Raw genomic sequence first — 26,419 nt, forward strand, 5'->3', positions numbered from 1 at the left:
CACCTGTAGAGAGCTTTGTGAGCGGTGGAATAATGCTGTAAGAATCTCCCCTTCTCTCTGTCTCTCTCCCTCTCTCTGCCTCTCACCCACTATCAAATATAAAGGGGAAAAAATGGCCACCAGAAATAGGAAAGTTGTATAGGCACCGAACCCCAGCAACAGCCTTTGTGGCAAAAACAAGCAAACAGTTTGCATATTTCATTTGAGATTATATGTAGCAAACTGGATTCTAACTAATAAAATGCCAAATTAGCAAATCACTTTCCTTTGCTTATGTTAGTGAAATGTGGGGGCACTTTCAATCCATCATCCTAGCGAATACTGTGTAAAGAAGATAAGCTTACTGATGAGCCAGCCACTAGGTCTCTTTCTCAAGTGAGGTTAATTTCTTCCATCTTTACTCTTTTGTTTCCAGGGGAATTAGTGTCACATATGGTTTGTGAAGCAGTTCTCCTTGCCCTTTTCATCCCAAGACATCCCGATTTTTCACAGATAGCTGAAAGCAACACTGACCATCTGCATTTCGAAGCTTCAATAAGACTCGTAAATATCAAGTTAGCCCTGAGTGTCTGCAGCCTTGCCGCCCTGAACGCACATGACCTCATCAAATTAACCTCTAACTAGCTCCCATTTAACCTTGTACAGCAATTTTCCAGAAGCCATCAGTGTGCATTTTTTCTGAGCTGAGTGATAAGATGTCGCAAATGGTCTACTGTTGAAATTCTATTTTTAGAACTCAGAAGGTCACACCAGACAATTTTAAAAAGTCACTGTAACACCCCAGTCTGAAGCTGTGGGTTAAATGACATTAGTTACCAGGCCTTGCTTGTTTTTTTTTTATTGCTTTTTCATTTCTCCTGAAAGGATATCAAAAATTAATCAATAAATGCAATTGTCTATTCTGACTGATTCCATTGCAAAGTTCTTTGGGAGAGATTCTGAAATGCCAGTATGCTAGTATCCCCACTTCTAGAAGCAGTGCCAAGATGACACATTAGGAGCAGTTGAAAGAAAATATAATAGAATGTATAGTGCACATAAAGCATTGCTTTAGCTTGAACTACTTAGTAATAGCTTGCTAATCTAAGTTTATGACCCATGTGCTAATCCTATAACAGTGTTATTAAAAAAAACACAGTGCTAAGCATTCTTAAGTAACAATGAATAAAATGATTAGATTTTCTCCATAAACTCTAATGAAATTATTATACCCATAAATAAGAACCAAGGCTCTCTTCAAGAAACCAAGCAATTTCGGTGGAGTATGATTTACACAAAGCTAGATAGACTTATTTCATTAACCACAGTTCATGACTCCCTGTGAAATGCACTATTTGGTCTCTAGACTATCCATCACATTCTCTATAGTGAAGAAGAAGTGGAATGAATGAAAAAAAAAATCAAAGTATGTTAGGGATGAAAAGAGACAACTTGGTTTTCAAGTTCAAGGCTTCAGAGGTGGAGAAACAGAAGGCTGCATGGTTCAGCATGAGAACCAGATGAAAAGCTTGGCTCCCAAATCTCAGGCTAATGCTCTTTCCCTGGCAGCACTGGGTGGATATTTACATACAGACTCATTATGCAATGTTTTCACCCAGTAGCTGAGAGTTATTGTAACACTTGTTAAAAGCATTTTTTAGGACATTTTATTATGTATCATCCTAAAGTTAGAAAACCTATATTCACAAAGGTCTAGATTTCTGCTGTCCTGTGTAAAGTTAACCAAGATTGCAGCTTACTCCAAAGCCTCCTGACTAATAGCACATTTTCCACACATTGGAAACAACAGACACTGGGTTGTGTTTTATAGAACATGACTTCAAACAATAGAAGTGTTGTTTAGCACAGTGGTTGGCAAAAGTAGAAAAAGTACATCTTCCATGATGTAGAATGTGTGTCCAGTCCAGGGTTTCTCAAGCATGATAACTACTGATATCTTAGGCCAGATAATCCTTACTGTCGATGGCTGTCCTCAGCATGGCTAGAGTGTTCAGTAGTATCTCTTCCTCCAAACCTCTGAATCCTCCCAACTTGGGACAACCAACGGTATCTCCAGACACTGTTGAATATTCCTGGACAGTGAAGTTCCTCTCTCCTATTGAGAAACATTGATCCAGCAAAACACAAGTGCTGGAATTTTTTTGCCTCAGGGAAGAACACCATGTAACTCACCAAGGGGGTCTGGGAAATGCCGATCTGATAATAAGTTGTATTCATTTTCTGAGGTTAACACCTTGCCTCCTGCTGGAAGAATTCTGCTTTTTGGAGCAGCTCCTCTCAGATAAGCCTGGAAAAGGAAAGGTATGAATGAGTGATTTTTCCCCTACTCATTTGATTCTTTTTATTTTTAAATATCAAGAATTTGCATACTTGACTAAATAATGCTCTGCTCACTTTCTCTCATTCTCTGCGTAAAAAATAAATAGACTCAGATGCATACACTCAGAGATGCAATATTCATCTCTCATTGAGTAAGAGCCATTTACTTTCAGGCACCATTTACTTCCAAAAATATGTTTTGTATAACTGGGGAGACAGACATCACAGTGGTTATGCAACAGACTTTCATATCTGAGGTACCAGGTCTGAGGTTCAATCCTCCTCATTACCATAAACCAGAGGTGAGCAGCATTCTGGTTTTAAAAAAAAAATGTGTGTGAGAGAGGGGTGGAAGCACAGAGGTTAAACGCACATGGCAAGTGCAAGGACTAGCATAAAGATCCCAGTTTGAGCCCCCTGCTCCTCACCTGCAGAGGGGTCGTTTCATAGGCGATGAAGCAGGTCTGCAGGTGTCTTTCTCTCCCCACTCTGTCTTCCCCTCCTCTCTCGATTTCTCTCTGTCTTATCCAGCAACAATGACAACAATGACAACAACAAGCTCAACAAAATGGGGAAAATGACCTCCAGGAGCAGTGAATTTGTAGTGCAGGTACTGAGCCCCAGCAATAACCCTGAAGGCAAAAAAAAAAAAATACTTTTCAAGGAATCAGAGTCCCTAAATCTCAGGGGGACTCTGTGTAGGTTTGTTTCCTAAGTAGGGAAAACGTCATCTCAGAGACTTTCAGCAATCTTGCACTACACCTGCCATTTCAGACGCTAGCATCTGAATCATTCTCGTAGTCACAAGGCAAGGGTGTGTACAGACACTTCCAGCACAAAGTGCTTGGTGACTAATGACTAAGGAGACTGTGGGACATGTGGTTACAGTTACAGTTGCCAAGCATCATCATCAAAAACAAAGAAGTGTTGTCGTCCTTAAATATACTGCCACTTTGGGCTCATTGGTGAAACTGCTTTACAGTAAAATAACCTGGGACAGAAGTGTAGCCTCCTGACATCAGAATGAATTCTGTCCAGAAGAAAAAAATCTCTGTTTGTAAGCTCAAAACCATCACAGAACAATCTGAGGGAGACTATGAAGCAGATAATACCCCCAAGAACATGAAAGTAAGATCAAATTTAGGTTTATATACCAGATGCAAGACTTAAATCACACTTCTGAGAATAACAACCTCAAGATAAGTTGAAGATTGAAACCAAGAAACAGTGAGAACCCCCAAATATAATATGTACTCTTGGGAGTACCTAAAATATTGTCAATTAGAGGGGCAAGTTCGGAATAACAGGAGCACATTCTGCATCAAAAAAAGACAGTGACTGATGAGACTTATAACATAAATTCTCATCTGTCTAAAAAGGTTGTCTTTATGTTTGTAAGAACCACTAGTCAATTGCTGAAGGTGGTATATACTGGCCTGGATAATAAAAAGAGAGTGTGCCCATCCTGCTATTTTCACTCCTGCTCCTTTCATTCCTTTGCAGTTTAGGTCGCCAAAGGTAGTATGGTTTTCCATTGCCAGATAATCTTAAAAGGTCACATAAATAATGTGTTCTTGCAAGGTAAGCATAAACAGCATCGTGTCAACCAATTGTGAAAACTATAGAACTTTTATAGAAAAAAAAATCTATAATTGGAATGAGTAAGTATGTGAATACTTCTGGAATCCTAGGAACCCAGGCAAACTCATTCACAATCTCATTGAATCCCACTTTGGCCACCTGTCATACAGGAGGCAGAAGAGTGGGAAGACATGGAGACAGAGCTTGATTGAGGGAGATCTCAAGGCTGTGCCTCCTAAGTAGACTTGTCCCTCCAACAGAGTTGCTCAGTGTCAACCTTCTATTCCCACACTCACCTGCAATTACTTGCTTAAAAGACTTCCTTCCCACTCTACTGCGTAACTGTTTGACCTACTGCTACATGTGCAGAATATTTTATAATATTCAACATATAGTTGGCATCCGATAAGTATCTGCTGACTGAAATGAGTATCTGTGTATACTCTGTGTATACTGAATGTAAAGAAGATTATGTGTTGATCAACCCAGCTAATGTTTAAGAATATTGCCAAGAACTTATGGTAACCAGGAAATGTATTTACCTCTCTGTTTTCATAGCTCTCCACAGCAAAATCATTTTTAACCACAACGTATCTCTCTTTCCATTTCTTTACATCTTCAGCAAACTGTAACAGCTCTGCTTCATACAAAACAGTGCCAGGCTCCAACGATGGCTGAAAGAAGATGAATGCAATTCTATAGCATAACATAAGATAACAGAGCAGGCTGCACTCGGTGCATCCTGCTCAGGACATTTCAAAGACTGTTTTAGGAAAGCTATGTGGTGTTAAGATTCTGGAAGGTTTGGAACTGGGGAGAAGAGAGATGTAGTTGCATCTTCCTCTCCATTCACATTTCTCTTTCTTACTTCTGACTAAATGCAAACATGTTTCTTACTGGTACTTTTAACAGAAATGAGTACAAGGTAAAAGGAATAATAAGGCTGCACCTTGAGTACACATAGAACTTCAGAAATCACTGATCAACCATCCAGGAAAGAGAATAGATGAGAAAATGACAAGGTGGGGATATCTACCCCAACACCCTAAAATATGCCAAAGGACATATCTAATTTATTCAAATTTATTCATTTATTTGAATTGTTCAAATTTATTCAAATTTTCTGTATGTATTCAAATTGCTTATTTCAGAAAAAGTATACACTGTAAAGTCTTCTTCAGTGGGAGAAATATGCAAGCTGGATTGCATGGGTTACCTTGATCTTCAAAAGATGTGAGGTCAGGTCTCTGTGCTGCTCCACTTCACTGCGCACATGACTGCAAAAAGCCACAGAGTACTGACGACTGTAGTATGGACTGAAGTTCTTGATAACGGCCTCCGTTTTCCCTGGGGAAAGTGTGAAAAGCCCAACTCAGAGAGGTAACATCCCTCATACAATAGACATATGACTAAGTAATTCTATGAACACCCCTGCACCTCCAACACCACTGTTTCCTACGGAGGTGTTAGTCCACATTGCCTGAGAACTGCGGTGCTTGTGGTACATGCGTTTCTCTCCTTCCCCTTCGGCATCATCCTGAAAAACTCATAGTCCCAGAAGATGTACCATCCAGTAACCATAAATACATGACCATAAATGCAACCCTCCTGCTGTGCCGTCCAGAGTGCCACGTCCTCTTCCCCTGTTCTCCACTCTGGCTCCCTCTACACACCCTTCTGCCTCCAGTGTCTCAGCTCATCCCACTTGACAGTAACTGTGATCTGTCACTATAACCCTGGTATATATACATCCTTTCATGGGTCTGCAGATCTGGGAGATATGATCCCCTCTACCTCAGGGCCACAGCCTTAGACAAAACCAGCTAAGTGTCTTTTCTAGTTCTGCTCTTTTGTTTCTGGCTTCAGCAATTTGTGATTGAAAATACTGTATAGTTAACAGGAGGTAGAGGGGAAATTTTCAGTGAACAAATCTGGAGACCTGAGTTCTGGTCACATTTCTAATGAAACAAACCAGCTGGAGGACTTCAGCAAAGTCACTTGCCCTCTCCAGTTTCCTATGTCCCTGACTGTAAAGGAAGATGTCCACTTACCCACTTCAGTGAAACCTCTGGAGAACAACTGCCTCATCATAATCACCAGCAACTGCAATATGGTGTCTTGCCACCCCCACGCTCCAAATAAAACTGATGACCATCATGGGAGAAGGGGCTTGAGATAATGGGGAGAGTCAGGCCCTGGAATAATCTAGAACTTTTCCAATCTCTGTATGGTTTCAGAGAGGAAAACTATTCTCTAAAAGAGGGGGGGAAAAGGAGTAATATGAGAGAAAAATGAGGCAGATGAAAATGAAGCAGATTTGAAATCCTCATACCTTTCTTAGACTCAGAGACTGGAAATAAATACAAGTCCACTCACAGTTTCCAAGCTCTTGGTTTTTGGGAGAAGGTATTATTTCAAGAAAAAATAAATTTGACACAGCTTTCCAAACTCTAAATATTTTTATGTGAATTTGGCATCCTTTTTATTTTTAAATTAGGTGCTGTTGTCAATATATAAACATTAAAATACAAAAAAAATACTCGTGAGATGGGTTCATGTAAATTTCGAAAATAGGAGACAAATTTCAACTACAAAGAAATATTGGATATTACAACCTTGAATCTATTGCTGCTGGTTTCTGTGCTGAGCCAGAGTTCTCACAGGGTGAATTTCTCTAGAAGGAGATTCCTACTTTTGCCACACATCTAAAACTTTTTATTGTAGAGGGAGACTTCTTGTTTCTTCTCTCAATAAAATGCTGATTTCTAACTATTTATAAGCATTAATAATTATTACTTATATAGTACTTTGAGACCCACTGTTAATAGGTTCTACAGAAATGCAAATAAAAGCTCCTATAATTTGAATTAGGCATGTATTTGCTTGCTCTGTGAGTCTGTGGTATTTCTATTAACCAGTATTTGCAAAATACTTATACTTGGGCTTTATAACAATCTAATTGGCTGCTATTTTTATTAGTTTTTATATAGTACAGAAGTAATGAAACTTGACACCCTTGTCCATACTTTTTTTACACAGAAATGAACATCCTTGAGAATTCCCACAATGAAATCTCATCTCACTAAAACATATAAATGATTAACAAATATGCCCTTCAGGTCCTAGTAACCACTGTTTGCTGTAGCAGAATAGCATCTTGTTAATTTCTGATGCTAATATTTACACTCTTGCAAGTACTTGGACTAAAATGAAAGGGGGTGGATTTATTAGGAGTGTTACAGGGCACTGAAACCTGATTTCCTGCCACATTACCAAGTGTCTATTAAAGACACCCAACTTCTAAAGGGCTGGGGAATTATCCCAGTGGTAAAGCATATGCCTTTCATATATAAGGTCCTGGGTTCGATCCCAGGGACTGTATAATAAAACAAGCAAAAATATATTGGCTGGAGAGCTCCTCAGCCTGTTAGAACACCAACTTGCTCAATCTCTGGCAATACCTTATGTCAGAGCTTAGCAGTGCTCTGATCTTCTCCTTCTCTCCTTCTCTTTCAAATTAATTAACTAACTAATCTTTTTAAAAGGACATCCTCCTTCTACTGGAACGCTATCAGGCATCACTCCCCCCATGTAGAGAAAAATGCTCCTGTGACTTGACCATTTGCATGTGGTGCCATCAACAACTCATCCACCAGACAGCATTTATTTTAAAATGGATTAAAGCACCCTCATGTAATCAACCTAATGACTGGTTCAAAATGTGAATGGAATTACTAACAACATCACAAGTTCTGGGGTGGGGGGAAGAACCTAGAGAGATTTTCAAGGGGGCTGGGCAGTAGCACATTGGGTTAAGTGCACATAGTACGAAGCACAAGGACCCGAGCAAGGATACCAGTTCAAGCCCTTGGTTCCCCACCTGTAAAGGGTCACTTCACAAGCTGTGAAGCAGGTCTGCAGGTGTCTATCTTTCTGTCTCCCTCTCTATCTCTCCCCCCTCAATTTCTCTCTGTCCTATCTAATACAAAATGGAAAAATGGCCACGAGGAGCTGTGGATTAATACTATAGGCACCGAGCCCCAGCAATAACCCAGAGGCAAAAAAAAAAAAAAAAAAGATTTCAAAAATGCATCTAGATTTGAGATTGAGTTTATCCAAACATAAACAATGCTGGAGTCTTGAGAACGAGAACTGAGCCTGGTAGACTGGAAGGTGGCTCAGTGGTAGAGTACAGGCCTTGCAAGCATGAGGTCGATCCCTGGTACTGCATATGCCAGAGTGGTGATCTGGTTCTTTCTATTGCTGTCTCTTATTTTATTAATTTATCCCAAGAAATAAATCTTTTTAAAGCCAAGTCTGATGCTAAGGCAAAACACCACTGTGGTTATGAAAGTGGACTATAGACTCAGATAGACATGGGTTTAAGCCCATCTCTACTACTTATGTGAGCAGAACCTCATGGATGTATTACTTCTCTTCATGTCAAATGAAGACAACAGGAACAGCAATCACATAGTCTTTGTAGAGGCTTGTAATAATTCTGCAAAATGCTCAGCTCTAGTACTGACCCATGAAAAGTTTTCAGTAATCAAACAGCTGATGATAAAATGATGATAATGCACTTCAGAGCACTTCCAGGGGAGGAGGTATTTATGATGAGCTAACGAATCAAAGAGAAACCAGCAGGTAGGCTGGATACTCTCTTTGATCGGGGTGGCAGCCTTGTCATCCACTCATTGCAGGCTCAAAACAAACTTAGCTTGTACGTCCATAGATGTGTCAGGATGTTGTGTCAGCACAGAAGAAATCCAAGGTGTACCCCAGAATTAAAACCAACTTAACAAATCATTAGCATTATTATGTAGAAGCAAAAAAGGATAAGTTAGTAGCTATATTATATTGGGTCTCTTAGAGTCTCAACTTTCTTACATGTAAAAAGGGACTAATAAGATGCCTTTGTTTTCACAGTTTTTTTTTATCAGGATTAAAGGAGACATTCTGCAGGTGAAACAAAAATAGAGCTCAAGACTAGTATTTTCTACCATAAAAACACTCAGGTAAGTGAGCTGGACCAAGGTGTCACATAAATTAACTTCAACTTGACACATTTTCCAAGATTCTGGGCTATTTAGTTGACTTCATTCCTCTCCCAATTTAATACCTTATTTCTTTTTTTCCAAAACATTTGCAAAACACAAGTCTTCTCTTAAAAGTGTTTACTCAGTCACTGAAAGAGTAGAACCAATAGAAAGGCTTCCTCCACATTTTGGTGTGCCAGCAATTTTGCACAGATTTCTCCTAAGCTGGATCCAGTCTTTGCAGTCTGTGCTGAGCACCGTGTTAGTATAGTTTACTTGCCATGGAGGGTCACAGTACCTCATCACAGACCCCTGCAAGCGTCAACCCGGCTTTGACCTAGCACGTTATGATTGGGCCCTCCTCAATCGCTATCGAACAGGCCATGGCCGGTGCGCCGCTATGTTCCATCGCTGGGGAGCCAGAGACGACCTGAACTGCCCCTGTGGCTACAGACAGACTATGACCCACATTGTCAACGACTGCCACCTCTCCAGATTCAAAGGAGGTCTCGAAACTTTACATCAGGCTCAACCTGACGCTGTTGACTGGCTACAGAAGAAGGGCAAACGCTAGAAGAAGAAGAAGGGTAATAATCACTGAAGCTTAAAAAAAAAAGTGTCTTAGAAAGTTCTGTCTCCAACACTTAGCTTCTGCTTAATTGTATAAAGTCAAAAAAGTGTCTTCCAGCTTCTTTAAAGCTATGGGAACTCACACAGGCAAGGGGGGAAAAATACACCACTTGATTCTTTCTCTCTTGACCTTCCATTTAATTATTAGATCTCTTTTGATCTCTCTTTTTCCTTCTCTCCCTCTCCCTCTCTCTCCCTTTTAGAGTTGGAGTCTCACACATGAATGATTTCACCACTCCAGACCACTTTTTAATTCAGCAAGAGAGACATTATTTCATACTTCTGGGACCATAGCACTGCCCATGTGGTGCCCAGTCTTAAACCTGGGCTGTGTGCATGATAAGGGAAGCACCCTACCTGCTCTCTCTCCTGCCTTTACAGTGTATTTCCAATCCATCCCTACCTGCGCCCCCCACATACAGCCAACAGTCACCTTTATTCAAGGCAACACAGTAAACTCTCTTTATCTTCCCTAATTCAGTAACACAGCAGAGCACACTTAATTGTCCTCAGCTCTAAAAGAAAAGAAAAATAAAATAAAAGCTAAAGCTAGAGTGAAAGCAAGGAGTTCCAGGTCTAATACATATATCTGAGAGGATATGGGAAAACAAACTAAATGTGGTCCATGTGGCAGAATCCAGTTCTGGGAGTGAATCTAGGCTAGAGGAGCAGAGGAGAGAGGCTGCACTTTCGCTGGCCACCATGATCCCTTGCAAGAAGAAACAGCCCAAGTCACCAAGTCCAGATGTTAGAGCAGGGAACCAACTTCATCTTGCCATGAATGCTCCCAGGGGACACTTGAAAGCCATAGGAGGCACATCTCACAGTCACCAAAGCACAGTCCTCCTGTCCTACCTGACAATTTCATTGACACTTTGCTCTAAGACCACATCATAAAAACCTTCACCAGTTTCTCACTGCCCTGAGTAAAAGCCACATAAACTAGCAACAAACACTCTGTAACCTAATCCCAACTAAATTTATTTACCACTCACTGGCCCAAACAAAATCTTGCTCACTCTTCATTTCCGAATTTCCCCGTTACTGCCTTCCTGGCAGCCATTTTTAGGCATTTCAAGTCCAGATGATAATACCAACCCTAAGAAAAGTTTTGCTGATAAGCTCAAACTAGAAACAATCTCATCTTTTAGTTTTTCCCCAAACTGTGTACTACTTTGCAACAGCTGTTTAAACAATTCTTATCTCTCCTCCAAGGGTATACTGTGTTAATATACTCAGCAAATATTTGTTGAATGAATGAGAAAGAATGGCTGCGTAAACATTATAGAGTAAAGCAAATTTTAATGAATCATGGTCATGATACCCATGACAATGGAACAATTAAAGACAAAAAAGTACAGTTTTTGAGCTTGAATACTTATGAAAAACATACACACTTGAGACTTAAGTCATACTTGCTTTTTCAAAAATCAGATTCTTATATGATAAGTTAGTTTATGGTTTTAGATTTATTTTATCCATGTAATTAAATGCACAGAATTATTTACAAATGCTTCTCTTGGCTTATCTTTCTTGACAAACTTGCTAATATGGGAAGTGTATAAGAGTGTAGGTAGATCTTATATTATAGATTTGTATATTTATTTCAGTCTAGAAGATATGTTATAAGTCTTTCAGTTTACAAGGAATTAATTTGGCTTAAGTAATATATATATATATATATTACTTAAGCCAAATATATATATATATATGTATATATATATATATATTTACCTCCAGGGTTATCACTGGAGCTCAGTGCCTACACTATGAATAGTAGTTTTTTTGTTGTTCATTTTGTCTCCCTTGTTGATGTTGTTGTAATTGCTGCCATTGCTGTTGTTGTGGATAGGACAGAGAGAAATGGAGGGAGGAGGGGAAGACAGAGACGGGGAGAGAAAGATAGACACTTACAGACCTGCTTCATCACCCGTGAAGCAACTCCATGCAGGTGGGGAGCCAGGGACTCCAACTGAAATCCTTACGCTGGTCCTTGTGCTTTGCGCCGTAAGTGCTTAACCCGCTGCACTACTGCCCTCTTAAATAATTTTTTATCAATAGTTTTCTTCCTTGAGTGATACTATTTATAATGGATTATTTCAAGTTTCTCTCCATTCTTAATGTCAATAAAACCATGACATATTCTAAAAATATTCTGTAAACTATGCAGATTCCTTACTACTTCAAGCACTTTTATAAAAGTAGTTCATACAAAAAGATACGAAGAAAGTCCAAAGACTATTTTGCTATAATTCCTTCTAACATTTTTTATATTTATTTATTTTCCCTTTTGTTGCCCTTGTTGTTTTTTAATATTGTTGTAGTTATTGTTGTAATTGATGTCATTGTTGGATATGGCAGAGAGAAATGGAGAGAGGAGGGGAAGACAGAGAGGGGAGAGAAAGACACCTGCAGACCGGCTTCACCAGTTGTGAAGTGACCCCTCTGCAGATGGGGAGCTGGGAGCTCCAACCCGGATCCTTATTCTGGTCCTTGTGCTTTGAGCCATGTGTGCTTAAACTGCTGCTACCGCCTGACTCCCCTTCTAACATTTTTTACAATTTTTTAAATAGTTGAGATCATAATATTTTCTATACAGTTGGATTTACTTAATATTATATCTTTGTTTATTTCTGGAGAAATTTTTTAAATTCATGGCTTCAGGTATCATGAGGGAGAAAATATTTTTTAATATTTATTTATTTATCCCCTTTGTTGCCCTTGTTGTTTTATTGTTGTAGTAGTTATTATTGTTGTTATTGATGTCATTGTTGTTGGATAAGACAGAGAGAAATGGAGAGAGGAAGGGAAGATATAGAGGGGGAGAAAAAGACACCTGCAGATCTGCTTCACCGCTTGTGAAGTGACTCCCCTACAGGTGGGGAGCCGGGGGCTCGACCCAGTTCCTTACACTGGTCCTCATGCTTTGTGCCACCTGCACTTAACCCGATGCACTATTGCCCGACTCTCAGATGGAGACAATTTTTTAAAAATATGTTTAAGCTGGAAGTATGGATTGACCTGTAAATACCCACGTTCAGTGGGGAAACAATTACAGAAGCCAGACCTTCCACCTTCTGCACCCCATAATGACCCTGGGTCCATACTCTCAGAGGATTAAAGAATAGGAAAGCTGGATGTGTGGGTGATCTTGCTGCAATATCTGTCATCCCACTGATCGCCAGGGTTGATTCAGCTGATCTGGCTGGGTAGGCGGGTGTCCCCTTCCTTCCTCACCACTCCATGTGCATCCCTCCCAAAGCTGTGCCTTCTGGAATAGAGACCGACCAGTCTTCGGTTGAGGGTATATGAGTAGCTGTGATCCCCTGCTAGAACCTCCAAACAAGCTCTCAAGAATAGGAAAGCTATCAGGAGAGGTGATAGGATATGGAGTTCTGGGGTGAGACTTGTACCCCTCTTATCCTATGTTCTTGTCAGTGTTTCCATTTTACAAATAAGAATTTTTCTTAAAAAAAAAAGGATATAGAGGAAAATGTGTCTGTTTTAAAATAATGGCTATTTTCTGAGATGTGAGGCAAATCCACAGCACTTAGAAGGTCTCTGGCACAATTTCTTAAAAACTGTTGATGTTGCAAATGATGATTAATTTGAGGGAACAAGAGAAATATCTCTAAAAATAAAATATTTATGTAATTTATAAATATAAATATTAATATTTATGTAACAGTATAATATCCACTTGTTCCTCCCTCCTCCAAAGTTTCTTTTATTAGGGGATTAATACTTTACACTCAACAGTAAATATAATAGTTTGTACATGCATAACATTTCTCACTTTTCCACATAACAATACAAACTCCACTAGGTCCTCTGTCAGCCTTCTTGGGTCTATATTCTCCCCAGCCACCCATCCACCCCAGAGTTTTTTACTTTGGTGCAAGACACCAACTCCAGTTCAGGTTCTACTTCTGTTTTCTCTCCTGACCTTGTTCTCATCTTCTCCCTGAGCATGAGATCATCTCATATTTATCCTTCTGTTTCTGACTTATTTCACTTAACATGATTTCTCTAAGCTCCATCCAAGATGGGCTGCAAACAGTGAAGTCACCATTTTTAATAGCTGAGTAGTATTCCATTGTGTATATATACCACAACTTGCTCAGCCACTCATTTGTTGTTGGACACCTGGGTTGTTTCCAGGTTTTGGCTATTACAAATTGTGCTGCTAAGAACATATGTGTACACAGTTCTTTTTGGATGGGTGTGTTGGGTTCCTTAGGATATATCCCCAGGAGAGGAATTGCAGGATCATAGGGTAGGTCTATTTCTAGCCTTCTGAGAGTTCTCTAGACTGCTCTCCACAGGGGTTGGACCAGTTAACAGTCCCACCAGCAGTGCAGGAGGGTTCCTTTGACCCCACAACCACTCCAGTATTTACTTCTGTTACCTTTTCTGATGTATGACATTCTCACAGGAGTGAAGTAATATCTCATTGTTGTCTTGATTTGCATTGCTTTGACAATCAAGGACTTAGAACATTTTTTTCATGTGTTTCTCAGCGTTTTGGATCTCTTCTCTGGTGAATATTCTGTCCATGTCCTCTCCCCATTTTTGGATGGGGTTGTTTTCTTGTGGTTGAGTTTGGCAAGCTCTTTATATATTTTGGTTATTAAACTCTTGTTTGATGTATGGCATGTAAAGATCTTCTCCCATTCTCTGAGGGGTCTCTTGGTTTGGGTGGTGGTTTCTTTTGCTGTGCAGAAGCTTTTTAATTTGATGTAGTTCCATAGGTTTATTCTTGCCGTAGTCTTCTTTGTAATTGGATTCATTTCATTGAAGATGTCTTTAAAATTTATGCAGAATCTTTCTCTCTCCCTGTCGTCCCCTCCCCTCTCCATTTCTCTCTGTCCTATCCACCAACAACAACATCAATAACCACAACAGTGTTATACAACAAGGGCAACAAAAGGGAAAATAAATAAATAAATATAAAAAAATTTTAAAACATTTATGTGGAAAAGAGTTCTGCCAATCATCTTTTGTTGATTGTTATGTGTTAGTTAAATTCCACTGTGGTCTGAGAAGATGCTTGGGATGATTTCAATGCTCTTGAATTTGCTGATGCTGTTTTTGTGGCCTCACATATGGTCTATCCTTGAGAATGACCCATGTGGACTTGAGTAGAATCTGTATTCCAGTTTCTTGGGTGACTGACTCTGAAAATGTCCAATAGTTCTAATTTATTTAACTCCCTCATGTCTTTATTGATTTTCTGCCTGGAAGATCTGTCAAGTTGAGAGCGTGGGGTATTGTGAAAGCCCCTACTATGACTGTGTTGCTGTTAATATATTGCTGTAGCTCTTTCAGTAGATGTTTGATGTATTTAGATGGCTTCTCATTGGGTGCATAGATGTTACTAATTGTTAAGTCCTCTTGGTTGACTGATCCTCTGAGCATTAAGTAGTGTCCACCCCTATCTTTTTAAATTTTATTTAGTTTAAAGTCTATCATGTCAGATATTAGAATAGCTGTTCCTGACCTTTTCTGTGGTCTATTGGCTTGTATGATAGTTTTCCATCCTTTCACTTTGAGTCTGTTTGTCTTGTTGTGTTAGGTGGGTTCCTGTAGAGAGCATATTGTTGTGTTGTGTTTTCAGATCCATCTTCCTACTCTGTGCCTTTTAATAGGTGAATTCAGGCCGTTGACATTTACTTATATCATAGATTGAAGATATTTTAATGCCATTATTGTAGTTTTTTAGAGTGTTCTGATAGATGGCATATTTATGGTGGTCTGACTGTTTATAGGGGACCTTCAGAACTTCTTTCAGGGCAGGCTTGGTGATAGTTGATCCTTTCAACTGTTGCTTGTCTGAGAAGGTTTTTATGCCTCCATCTAGTCTGAATGACAGTCTAGCAGGATACAGTAGTCTTGCTTGAAAGCCTTTCTCATTGAGCACTCGATAGATATCTTGACATTCTCTTCTGGCCTGTAGTGTTTGTGTGGAAAAGTCAGCTGCTAATATTATGGGTGTTCCTCTGTAGTTGACTCTGTTTTTCTCTTACAGCCTCCAGGATCCTTTTTTTTATCCTTATTCCTTTCCATTCTAAATATGATGTGCCTTGGTGTCTTTAAGTCTGGGTTAATTCTGTTTGGCACCCTCTGGGCTTCTTAAAACTTTATATCTGTTATGTTGTCTAGATGAGAGAAGTTCTCAGCTATTATTTCCTGAAGAATGCTTTTCTTCCCCTCCCTCTCTTTCTTCCTCTGGTAAGCCAATAATGTGTATATTATTTCTTCTGAAGTCATTCTATAGGTCTCTGTTGTTGTTTTCAGTATCTCCTTATCTCTTTTTGAGATCTCTCACTTCTTTTTTAGTTGTCTCTAATTCATCTTCGATCTTGCTAATTCTGTCTTCATTCTCATGTATTCTATTCTCTCTCCCCTCTATTGTTTTCTGAAGTTCATCTATTTTGTTACCCTGTTCTGATACTGTTTTAGCTTGTTCAGCTAGTTGTGTTCTTAACTCAGCTATTTCAGCTTTCAGCTCTCTAATAACCTTGAGATAATTAGTGCTTTCTTCCAGAGTCTTATTTGTTGTTTCTGCATTTCTAATGACAATTTTTTCAAACTCTTTACTCACTCCTGTGATTATTTACTTAACTAGTATTTTGATGTTGACCTCACTGTTTTGTGGTTCAACCTCTGGGGGGCTTTTATCTGGACTCTTGTCTTGGTTCATTTCTCCAATATATCTTCTTATTGGTTTAAGCATCCTATATAGTATGTTATGAGGTCCCTCTCTCAGTACTTTTCAAATTACTGATGACTCTTGCCTGGATTGACTTGTGTCTAAGTAAGATACTTAAAGAGTTCACAGTTGTGGAAACTGGCAGTTGTTTCAATATTATTTCAATTCCTGAGTTGAAGCACAGAGGCTGCTAAAAGCCTCTTTTGTTCTTTTTCTTCCCTGTAGGCTACGGGAGCCTGAGGGCTTTTAAACTATAAGTAGGTTTCTTAGCTTAATCGCTTACTCCTTACCAAGAGATAAAGCAGGGTGGGGGAGAGATAGCATAGTGGTTATGCAAAAAGGCACTCACACCCCAAGGATCCAAAGCTCCAGGCTCAATTCAGCTTCTCTGCAAAGCTGGGTAGCACTGCTGTGCCCTGTGAGTTTCTAAACAATCCCGTTTATAGTCTGTAGGTTCTGAGGCAATTATTCACCATGTCTCATCAGGAGAACAATGTGGAAAGGCCCCCACTATACAGCCCCACTGCTAGGCCACCAAGGTGTAGCTCTTCTCCTGAGTTTCCTGGTCAGTTCTCTGTTCCCAGATGTTAGCACAGGACCTCCCCTCTGCTGCTCCAGCCTCTGAGGGAAGGAGCAATGGAGACTCACAGTTGCATTTGGTGAGTCTTAGGGGAGTCCTCTCCTCCCTTCAGCAGTCTTTTTGTTGGTAAAACAGACTGGACCTGGTGCCTCAACTGGTAAACTGCCGGACTGTTACCAGCCACTCAATCTCTCCTTAAGCTCCTCCATGTCCACAAGCCACACGTGATTGCACTCACTGGTGGTTTGGTGGGTTCCTGAAGTTGTTCTAGTCCTGCTTTGTTGCAGTCCAAGGTGGTTTCCTTTGGAATTCCTAGTTGACCCAGGAGAGTAGAGAAACAACTAGTCTCGGGTTTCTAAGTGCAATCACTTTGCACCTTAGGGTGGAGAATCAGGAATCCCAATTCACAATACAAAGGTATAAAAAATGTAATTACACAGAAAAATGCCCAAGGACACACACTCTTCTGGAAATACCTTTGAGAATGGGGATAAAGTGATTTCTTAAATGAACTAAATGGTGTGCTTTCTGTGTGTGCATGTGTGAGACTATATTTTAAAAACTCATAGCACTGTAAATCAATATTAAATCAACAAAAAATACTAAATTGTTAAGTATAAGAAATTGGTCACTAGCCTATGTTGCATATTGTCTTCAAGAAGTTCCTTGAGGGAGGGTTCCCGGAAGATGGCGGACTGAGAAGCTTCTAGTGGCTTGAGCTCTGACCACATCTTCTGGAAACGGTAGGATTTTCTGCCTTTAGTATGCCAGTCAATAAGGGGTCCTAGCGGTAACACCAAGGAGGTGACTATAACTTAATTTGGGTTTAAAAATAGAGTAAAAAAAAGGGCAAAAAAATTTTTTCTTTTAAAGTTATTAAGCACACCTCTTCCCCTTCCCCACCCCCCATAACCAGTCCCTGGGGACCAGCTACTAGCAGGCTCCCCTGCTGAGCGTCTTTCTTTACCAAGATTCCTGTCCCACCAGAGAGTATCATTCATTCTAAGTCTATACCCTTCTGAAACCTCTGGCTTTTTTCTTTCTAAGTAGCCAACCCCCCCACCTCACCCCGCATAGCTAATTAAATAATTAAAAATAAATAAATAAATAAACTCTTTCCTTTCACCGCTCTTTTATGACTGTTCTTTTTCTTATCTTTTTCTTTTTTCTCTCTCTCTTTTTTTTTCTTTTTCTCATTCTTGTCATCCTTTCTTCCTTAATCCTACAGCTTCCAAAGCCACAGGCCCCATCCCCCACACCACCAAACAGTGTGCTTTTTTGAATTCACTGATACACATTTGGGAATTATTTTGGGGAAGAATTCTGACTCAGAGTAGACTCTCACTGCGAGTATCTCTGCTCAACTTCCCTTCCTCCTTTAGCTATCCCTAGAATATACAGTGGATAGTAGATTTGCATAACTGTCTATTTCAGCTATCCTTGTCTAGTCCTGAGGTTTTTGGTTTTTATTTTCTCTTTCTTAACAATCAGCTGCCTCTGATCACGAGGTTTGAGGTAATCTGGGAGAGGGTTTTTTTTACCCTGCTCTATTTTATTATTAATATTACATAAAGGCATATATCTTCCCCCCCCTTTAGGTTGATCAGAATTAACTCTTAGGGTATCTTTCATTGCTAGAGTAGTGGGCATCTTATCTATTGTGGGAGGAAATTGTTTCCTTACTCCTACCTCCTCTACAGACTCTCCCCTCCCTCCTCCTCATCGCTAATTAAAAAAATTAAATGAAATGAAAAATAAAGTAATAAAAAAAAAACTTTCCTTTCACTGCTCTTTAGTTACAGCTCTTTTTCTTATCTTTTCTCTTTTCTCTCTCTTGTCTCTTTTTTCTTTTTTTTTTATCTTGTCATACACTTCTTCCTTCCTTCTTCACCTTTCTGAATTTGTGAATTATTTTGGGGAAGAATTCTAACTCAGAGTGGACTCTCTATGTGTGTATCTCTGCTCTACTTCCCTTTCCCCTCTTGTTACCCCTAGAATATACAATGGATAGTAGATTTGCATAACTGTCTATTCTTGCTAGCCCTTCTTTTTTTTCTCTTTCTTCTTCACTGGGATTTGGTTACTATTTTTTCACGGACTGGAGAAATTGTTTGGCTAACTGGTAGTAATTAAACTGCTTCAATACTTGCTTCAGTTGTTTCTGTAATTCCTGAGGTTGGTGAGTGCAATTGTCATAAAGGTATTTAGTACCAAGTGTTGCTTGTACTCAAGACACAACAACTGAGGAACAACAGAGCATAAAAAAAGAAACACATAAATCAAAAAAATGGGTAGATCAAAAACAAATAAAACTGCTACTCCAATGAATGAAGACATGAGCCCAGAAGAAACTACATATCAGCCAGAAGTAACCATAGATAAGAAAAGTATGCAAGCAATAATAAACTTATTAGTCACAGAAATGAAAACAACATTGGAGGAAAGGAATGGCAGTATTAGGGAAACAACAGTTGAGACCCCCAAGGAAAATACTGATTATCTTGAGGCAATTAGAGAACTGAAAGCTGAAATAGCTGTAATGAAGAAAGAAGCTGAGGCAAGGGAAAGCAGACTAACAGAATCAGAAAACAGACTTAGTCAGACAGAGGATGAGTTAGAGAAAACGAAGAAAGAGGTGAAAGAGCTTAAAAAGACATTGATAGACACTGAAAACAATAACAGAGACATATGGGATGATCTCAAAAGAAGTAACATTCGCATAATTGGCCTGCCAGAGGAAGAAAGAGAGGAAGGGGAAGCAAACATTCTAGAGGAAATAATACAAGAAAACTTCCCAGACCTGAATAACAGAAAGGACATCAAGATTCAAGAGGCCCAGAGAGTACCAAACAGAATCAACCCAGACCTGAAGACACCAAGACACATCATAGTCACAGTGAGAAGAAGTAAGGATAAAGAAAGGATCCTAAAGGCTGCAAGAGAGAAACAAAAAGTCACATACAATGGAAAACCCATAAGATTATCTGCAGACATCTCCACTCAGACTCTAAAAGCCAGAAGAGAATGGCAAGATATCTATCAAGCCCTGAATGAAAAAGGGTTTCAACCAAGGATAATATATCCCGCTAGACTTTCATTCAAACTAGATGGAGGGATCAAAACCTTCTTAGACAAACAACAGTTAAAAGAGGCAACCATAACCAAACCAGCCCTGAAAGAGGTTCTAAAAGACCTCTTATAAACAAGAACATCACCATAATACTTGCAATATATCAGAGCAAACAAAAAATTTTTTTTGAACAATGGCACTACAATACATTAAATCCATAATATCAATAAATGTCAATGGCTTAAACTCACCCATCAAAAGGCACAGAGTGGGGGGATGGATCAGAAAACATAACCCAACCATATGCTGCTTGCAAGAATCTCACCTGTCACAACAAGATAAACACAGACTTAAAGTGAAAGGATGGAAAGCTATCATACAGGCTAAAGGACCACAAAAAAGGGCAGGAACAGCCATTCTCATCTCAGACATGATAGATTTTAAATTAAATAAAGTAATAAAAGAAGTTCCTTGAATAAGTATAAAGATACAAAAAATAAAAGTTATATATAACAACTCAAGCTCTCTATGATTTACTTAGTTATTAATCAACAGGCAAAAAACAAACACTGACTCCCAAGAGCCTAGACAGACTGTATCAAAGGCTTGCCAAGGCCCTCCCTGGACTCAGAAAGCCTCTAGACAGAAAACAGGCATGCTTAGGAACAAAGAATAGGACAGTTTCTTCCTTTCCAAAACTGGTACATCCAGAGATTAAAAACTCTCAGCTAAGATTAAAGTTTACCTGTCCTTGGGCTGTTAGAGCTCTCCCTGCCCTGCCAATATTTTCCAGTCCCTGTTCCAAAAGTAAGCCCAGAATCTTTACAATGGCCACAAAGCTCAGCCACTCAGGGAATTGGGTAAATGCATTTGTATCCCACATACACACCTTGGAAGCAACAGAGGGGGAGTTGAAGCAAATATGATGTTTTCCTCAAAGGGCCACAAAACATACTAAGGTTTCCATCTGTACTTCATACTTAGAATATTCTCATAGGTTTATACAAGTAAATGATATAGGAGATCACATTAAAAACACACTGTCATTTTATGTTACAATTACCGCTATGTTATTCTACGGATGAATTAAAACCCATTGTGATCAGCTGTTCCAGAGAACAGCTTTCTAGAACAGGAATATCATAGTCTTCTCTTTTTTCAGGGGAAGGGAATAGCTTTACTAGAAAAATTTATATGCCTGGACACTTAAGCACACACATATCTTTAGTCACAAATAGATTGAGGTTGATTTTTTTTTTGCCTCCAGGGTTACTGCTGGAGCTCAGTGCTTATCCACTGCTCCTGGAGGCTATTTTTTCCCTTTTGTTGCCCCCTTTTTTAAAATTGTTGTTGTGGTTACTATTATTGTTGTTGTTGATGTCATTGTTGTTGGATAGGACAGAGAGAAATGGAGAGAGGAGGGGAAGACAGAGAGGGGGAGAGAAAGACACCTGCAGACCTGCTTCACTGTTCATGAAGTGACCCCCCCTGCAGGTGGGGTGCCAGGAGCTGGGGGCTGGAACCAGGATCCTTATACCGGTCCTTGCACTTCACACCATGTGCGCTTAACCCGCTGCGCTACCACTCGATCCCTGATTGAGGTTAATTTTAAATTATTTCATTTCATTTGGGAAAAAAGGGCTCAGAAATTTTTAAGATTATTTTGCCATTACCTCACAGTTTGCCTCTGATTTTCTCATGAAACATCTGATGAGTATAAATTGTGTTTATTTTGCCACTTCTCTAAGTTGTCTAATGTTCCCCCCAAGAAAGCTGCATATTTGCTGTCTCTTTGAAAAAGGGAGAGAAAAAAAGAATGAAAAGAAAAATTAAGCCAACCAGACATAGATATTTTGTCAGAATCAAGGAGAAATAATCTTTTTTTTTTGCCAGTGACACAATATTCTTTTCTGATTCTGAAGAAAAAATTTCCAGAAATGGAAATAATGAAATTCCCTTTGCTCTTTCTGAGTCTAATTAAACTATTACATTTCTACTGCATATATTTTATAAGAGGTTTCAAAATCCTGAATATATTCTTCGCTTACAGATTGCAACCATGCAAATGATCACAACATGTGCATGAAAAGAAACCAGACCAGACTTTAAATAAACCAGGCAACAAACTAGGAATCTGCAAAGTGAGCCCATTTCTGGCACAACAGGTTTTGGGATCTCCTCCAGCATTCTTGTCTTTTATCTTCTTCCTATATCCTTTTGATTTTTTCTACCTTTATTTTATAATACTTCTCATCTCTTTGCACAGCATATTTATTTGAATACCTTTGATTACATTTTCTATTTCTTCTTTCTCAATGGTGTAAAAGAGAGAGACACACAGAGAGATTTCTAGAGAACTGTGTCTGGGGCCCAGATATGCTTGTGTTTCATCAGTCTGGGATATGAGTAACAGTGGAAAGGAGTGGATAAGGTTAGAAACTCAAATGTAGCATTGCTAGACTTGGAAGGGCCTGGGAAAACTTTGTAAACTATCCAACATCTCTGTAGACCATTTAACTTTTCAAAACAATTCACAAAGCATAGAAGTGCTCATTAGTGAAAAGAATTTTATCCTCACAGGAATGCAGAAACTGCCCAAATGGTCTTGATCTCTCTCCACTCCATTCAGCCAGGCGTTGTGTATCTGAATCCAGTCTTCCTGATAATAACTCAAACATTGTCAATAATGTAGTCAGACCTAGATTTGTAGAAAATACAAATATGTAGTTTATACCAAAGTCAAATTGTGGGTGGGGGTAGATAGCATAGTGGCTATGCAAAGAGACTCTCATGACTGAGGCTCCGAAGTTCCAGGTTCAATCCCCTGCACCACCATAAGCCAGAGCGGAGTAGTGCTCTGGTAAAGAAAAAAAAAGGGGGGGGGATCAGGTGGTAGTGCAGTGGGCTGAGTGCATGTGGCGTGGAGCACAGGGACCAGAGTAGGGATCCCAGTTCAAGCCCCCGGCTCCCCACCTGCAGGGGAGTTACTTCACAGGCAGTGAAGTATGTCTACAGATGTCTATCTTTCTCTCCCCCTCTGTCTTCCCCTTCTCTCTCCATTTCTCTCTGTCCTATCCAACAATGACATCAACAACAATAATAATAATAACCACAACAAGGCTAAAACAACAAGGGCAACAAAAGGGAAAAAAATAGCCTCCAGGAGCAGTGGATTCATGGTGCAGGCACTGAGCCCCAGCAATAACCCTGGAGGCAAAAAAGAAAAAAAAAAAGCTACAATCAAAGTCAAGTTGTGTTTTTTTTTTTAAATCTAATCTAATGATTGACAGCAACTAGGTCAATCAGTCACCAGCTTTAAAACTTCTTGAGAGCAATGTACACTAGTGAAAATTTGTTCAAAAAAAATTTATGGTGGTGTACTGCAAACAGAGATAGCAAGATAATCCAAATCTCAAGAGAACTAATTATATCACTTGCAACAGGTTCTCTAAAGCCACACATTGCGCTTGCATGGGAATTACAGTTACACAGGATGAGTTCACATAGTACTTAATAAATGTGCTGAAATGTCACAGATTAACTCTGCCTACAGTCCACCTTCACAGATGAGATTCACTTACTTCAACCTAGTCAAGATATGCAAAAGGAAATTAAATATGAAGCATAACAAACTGCTTTCCACAGTGCACTTGTGTACCTCTGGATGGAAGCACAGACATATCAAAGCCATCCCCTCCTAATTACACTATACTAAGGAAAAAGATGACACACTTCCAGAACTAGATGGGCCACAATAGCCATCTCCCACCAGTTCTTATTTACAAGTCAGGAAACTGACTGATTCATGGTCACAAAACTAGTCATAATAAGACATTTATGAAAATAAACCCACCAGTGTGCTTAAGCAGATCTCTTCTAGTAATAAATACTACAGTGATTTTTATGGGGGAATCCATGTGCTTTTTATTAATTGAGAAATGAAAAATATCTTTCAGAATGAAAAATACATTGTCAAGCTTTGTGAAATACTTTTATATATGGGTAAGAAAATATTGTGATGGTCTATACTTTGTCTCAACTTCACTGAATAATGGGATGCTCTGATATTTGACCAACACTATCCTGGAGGTGTCTGCAAGGATGTTTCTAAATAAGACTAATACTTAAGCTTTATATTATTATTATTACTATTATTATTATTATTATTATTATTATTGGCACTAGAGCATCATCAGCTCTGTCTTATGGAGGTACAATGGATTGAACCTGGGACTTAGGGACTCAAGCATGAGAGTCTTTTTGCATAACCATTATGCTATTTACTCTGTCCCTTATTTATTTTTCATGAGAGAGAGAGACCATAGCAATGCTCAGCTCAGCTCTGGCATATGCAATGCTAGAACTGAACCTGGGACAACAGACATGCAAGTCCTACATTCTACCACTGAGTAATCTATATGACCCATGATGAGGTTAATAGTTGAATTAGTAAACTGAGTAATGAAAATTGCTTCCCCCAAAGTCTCATTAGTCAGTTGAAGACCAGAATAGAGCCAAAATTCTGAGTAAAAGGAAACTCCCTGGACTTCTTACTGGGTCTCTAACCTCCTTATACTAAGCCTGAAACTATGTCATCATTTCTTCTGAGTCTACAGCTTGCTACCGACCTCAGATCTTAGAATCTGTCAGCCTCCGTAATCACATGAGTAAACTGCTCATTTTAAAAAATATCTACCAATAAATAAATAAATAATCTCTTTATCACACTTTCCCACCTTCCCACCATCACAATGATTCTGTTTCTTTGGAGAATCCTGATAATACAGATATAATCAGTTGAAATACACTATCGAGTTCCAACACAATCATTATTACTCTATTTAAGGCAAACTAAACTGTTGATAAATCATGAGCTAAAATCAATGTAAAAAGTCTAGTCCTGTGGTCCAGGAGGTGGCACAGTGATAAAGCTTTTGACTCTTAAGCATGAGGCCCCGAGTTCGATGCCTGGCAGCACATGTGCCAGAGTGATGTCTGGTTCTTTCTCTCTCCTCCTGTCTTTCCCATAAATAAATAGAATCTTTTTTTTTTCCCTCCAGGGTCATTGCTGGGCTCGGTGCCTGCACCATGAATCCACCGCTCCTGAAGGCCATTTTTCCCCCTTTTTTGTTGCCCTAGTTGTTGCAGCCTCGTTGTGGTTATTATTGCCATTGTTGCTTTGTTGTTGGATAGGACAGAGAGAAATGGAGAGAGGAGGGGAAGACAGAGAGAGAGGGGGAGAGAAAGATAGACACCTGCATAGCTGCTTCACCGCCCGTGAAGCGACTCCACTGCAGGTGGGGAGCCGGGGGCTCGAACCGGGATCCTTACGCCGGTCCCTGTGCTTTGCGCCAGATGCGTTTAACCCACTGCGCCACTGCCCAACCCTCATAAATAGAATCTTAAAAAAAAAAAAAAAAAAAGTCTAGTCCTTCAATGTAATGCACTAAAAATATAGCAGAATCAACATATCAACATGTTTCAGAATATGCTTTGAAACCCACAGAATCTATATTGAAAACTTTCAACTACATGATTTATGAAGCGCAATAAAAATATTGGGCTCTGCTTCACACCCATGGGCTGAGGTTGCCAGCAAGATGGCAGAATCCCAGTAAAGCTCATTGGGGCCATGGGAAACGAGCTGACCTTAGCTGAGCACCCTTTAATCTCATTCAGGTGTTCCAATTAAGTGGGTTCACTGTCTCCATTAAAGCTGCAGTCCTAGCTGGCTAATACCATAAGGCATTCTGGGGAATGCACTCATTAAGTAGATTTTCCCATTTACTGATTAAGAATCTGTTTTCCTTCAACACTCACAGAGTCAAGGTTAAAAGTTACTGTGTGGGCCAGTCTTGTATTCCATGAGATACAAGAAATCAGGAGTTGGGCAGTGGTGCAGCAGGTTAAGTGCACATGGTGCAAAGCGCAAGGACCGGCTTAAGGATCCCAGTTTTTTTTTTTGTTTGTTTGTTTTTTGCCTCCAGGGTTATTGCTGGGTTTAGTGCCTGCACCATGAATCCACTGCTCCTGGAGGCCATTTTTCCCCCCCTTTGTTGCCCTTGTTGTAGCCTTGTGGTTATTATTGTTGTTGTTGATGTCATTCATTGTTGGATAGGACAGAAAGAAATCAAGAGAGGAGGGGAAGACAGAGAGGGGGAGAGAAAGATAGGTTCGAGCCCCCCACCTGCAGGGAAGTCGCTTTACAAGTGGTGAAGCAGGTCTGCAGGTGTCTATCTTTCTCTCTCCCTCTGTCTTCCCCTTCTCTCCCATTTCTCTCTGTCCCATCCATCAATAACAACATAATAACCACAGCAAGGGATATAAGAAATATCTTTAACAAAGTTGCTCTGGCTTTTTCTCCATATCTTACTTTATATAAGCCCTGGGAGGAAGAATGTTGACTTAGAGACATTAATAACAAAGATTTTGTGTATGTGTATGTTTCACTAGTTATGAACCATGTCAAACCTATAGAGTAGCAATGT

At 39.6% G+C, this 26,419-nt stretch overlaps 1 protein-coding gene across 1 annotated transcript in view; it reads right to left on the reverse strand.

Annotated features, from left to right (window-relative positions):
* Positions 1-26,419, reverse strand: part of NIBAN1 (niban apoptosis regulator 1) — a 132,844-nt gene that overhangs the window by 47,236 nt on the left and 59,189 nt on the right. Inside the window, exons 2-4 of the mRNA XM_007523828.3 lie at positions 5,117-5,247; positions 4,443-4,574; positions 2,173-2,287 (exon numbers count right to left, since the gene is read on the reverse strand). Coding sequence (XP_007523890.1) covers positions 2,173-2,287; positions 4,443-4,574; positions 5,117-5,247 — 378 coding nt within the window. The remainder of the gene's footprint in view (positions 1-2,172; positions 2,288-4,442; positions 4,575-5,116; positions 5,248-26,419) is intronic.

The sequence above is a fragment of the Erinaceus europaeus genome, chromosome 9, assembly GCF_950295315.1.
Source record: "Erinaceus europaeus chromosome 9, mEriEur2.1, whole genome shotgun sequence".
Taxonomy (NCBI): Eukaryota; Metazoa; Chordata; class Mammalia; order Eulipotyphla; family Erinaceidae; genus Erinaceus; species Erinaceus europaeus.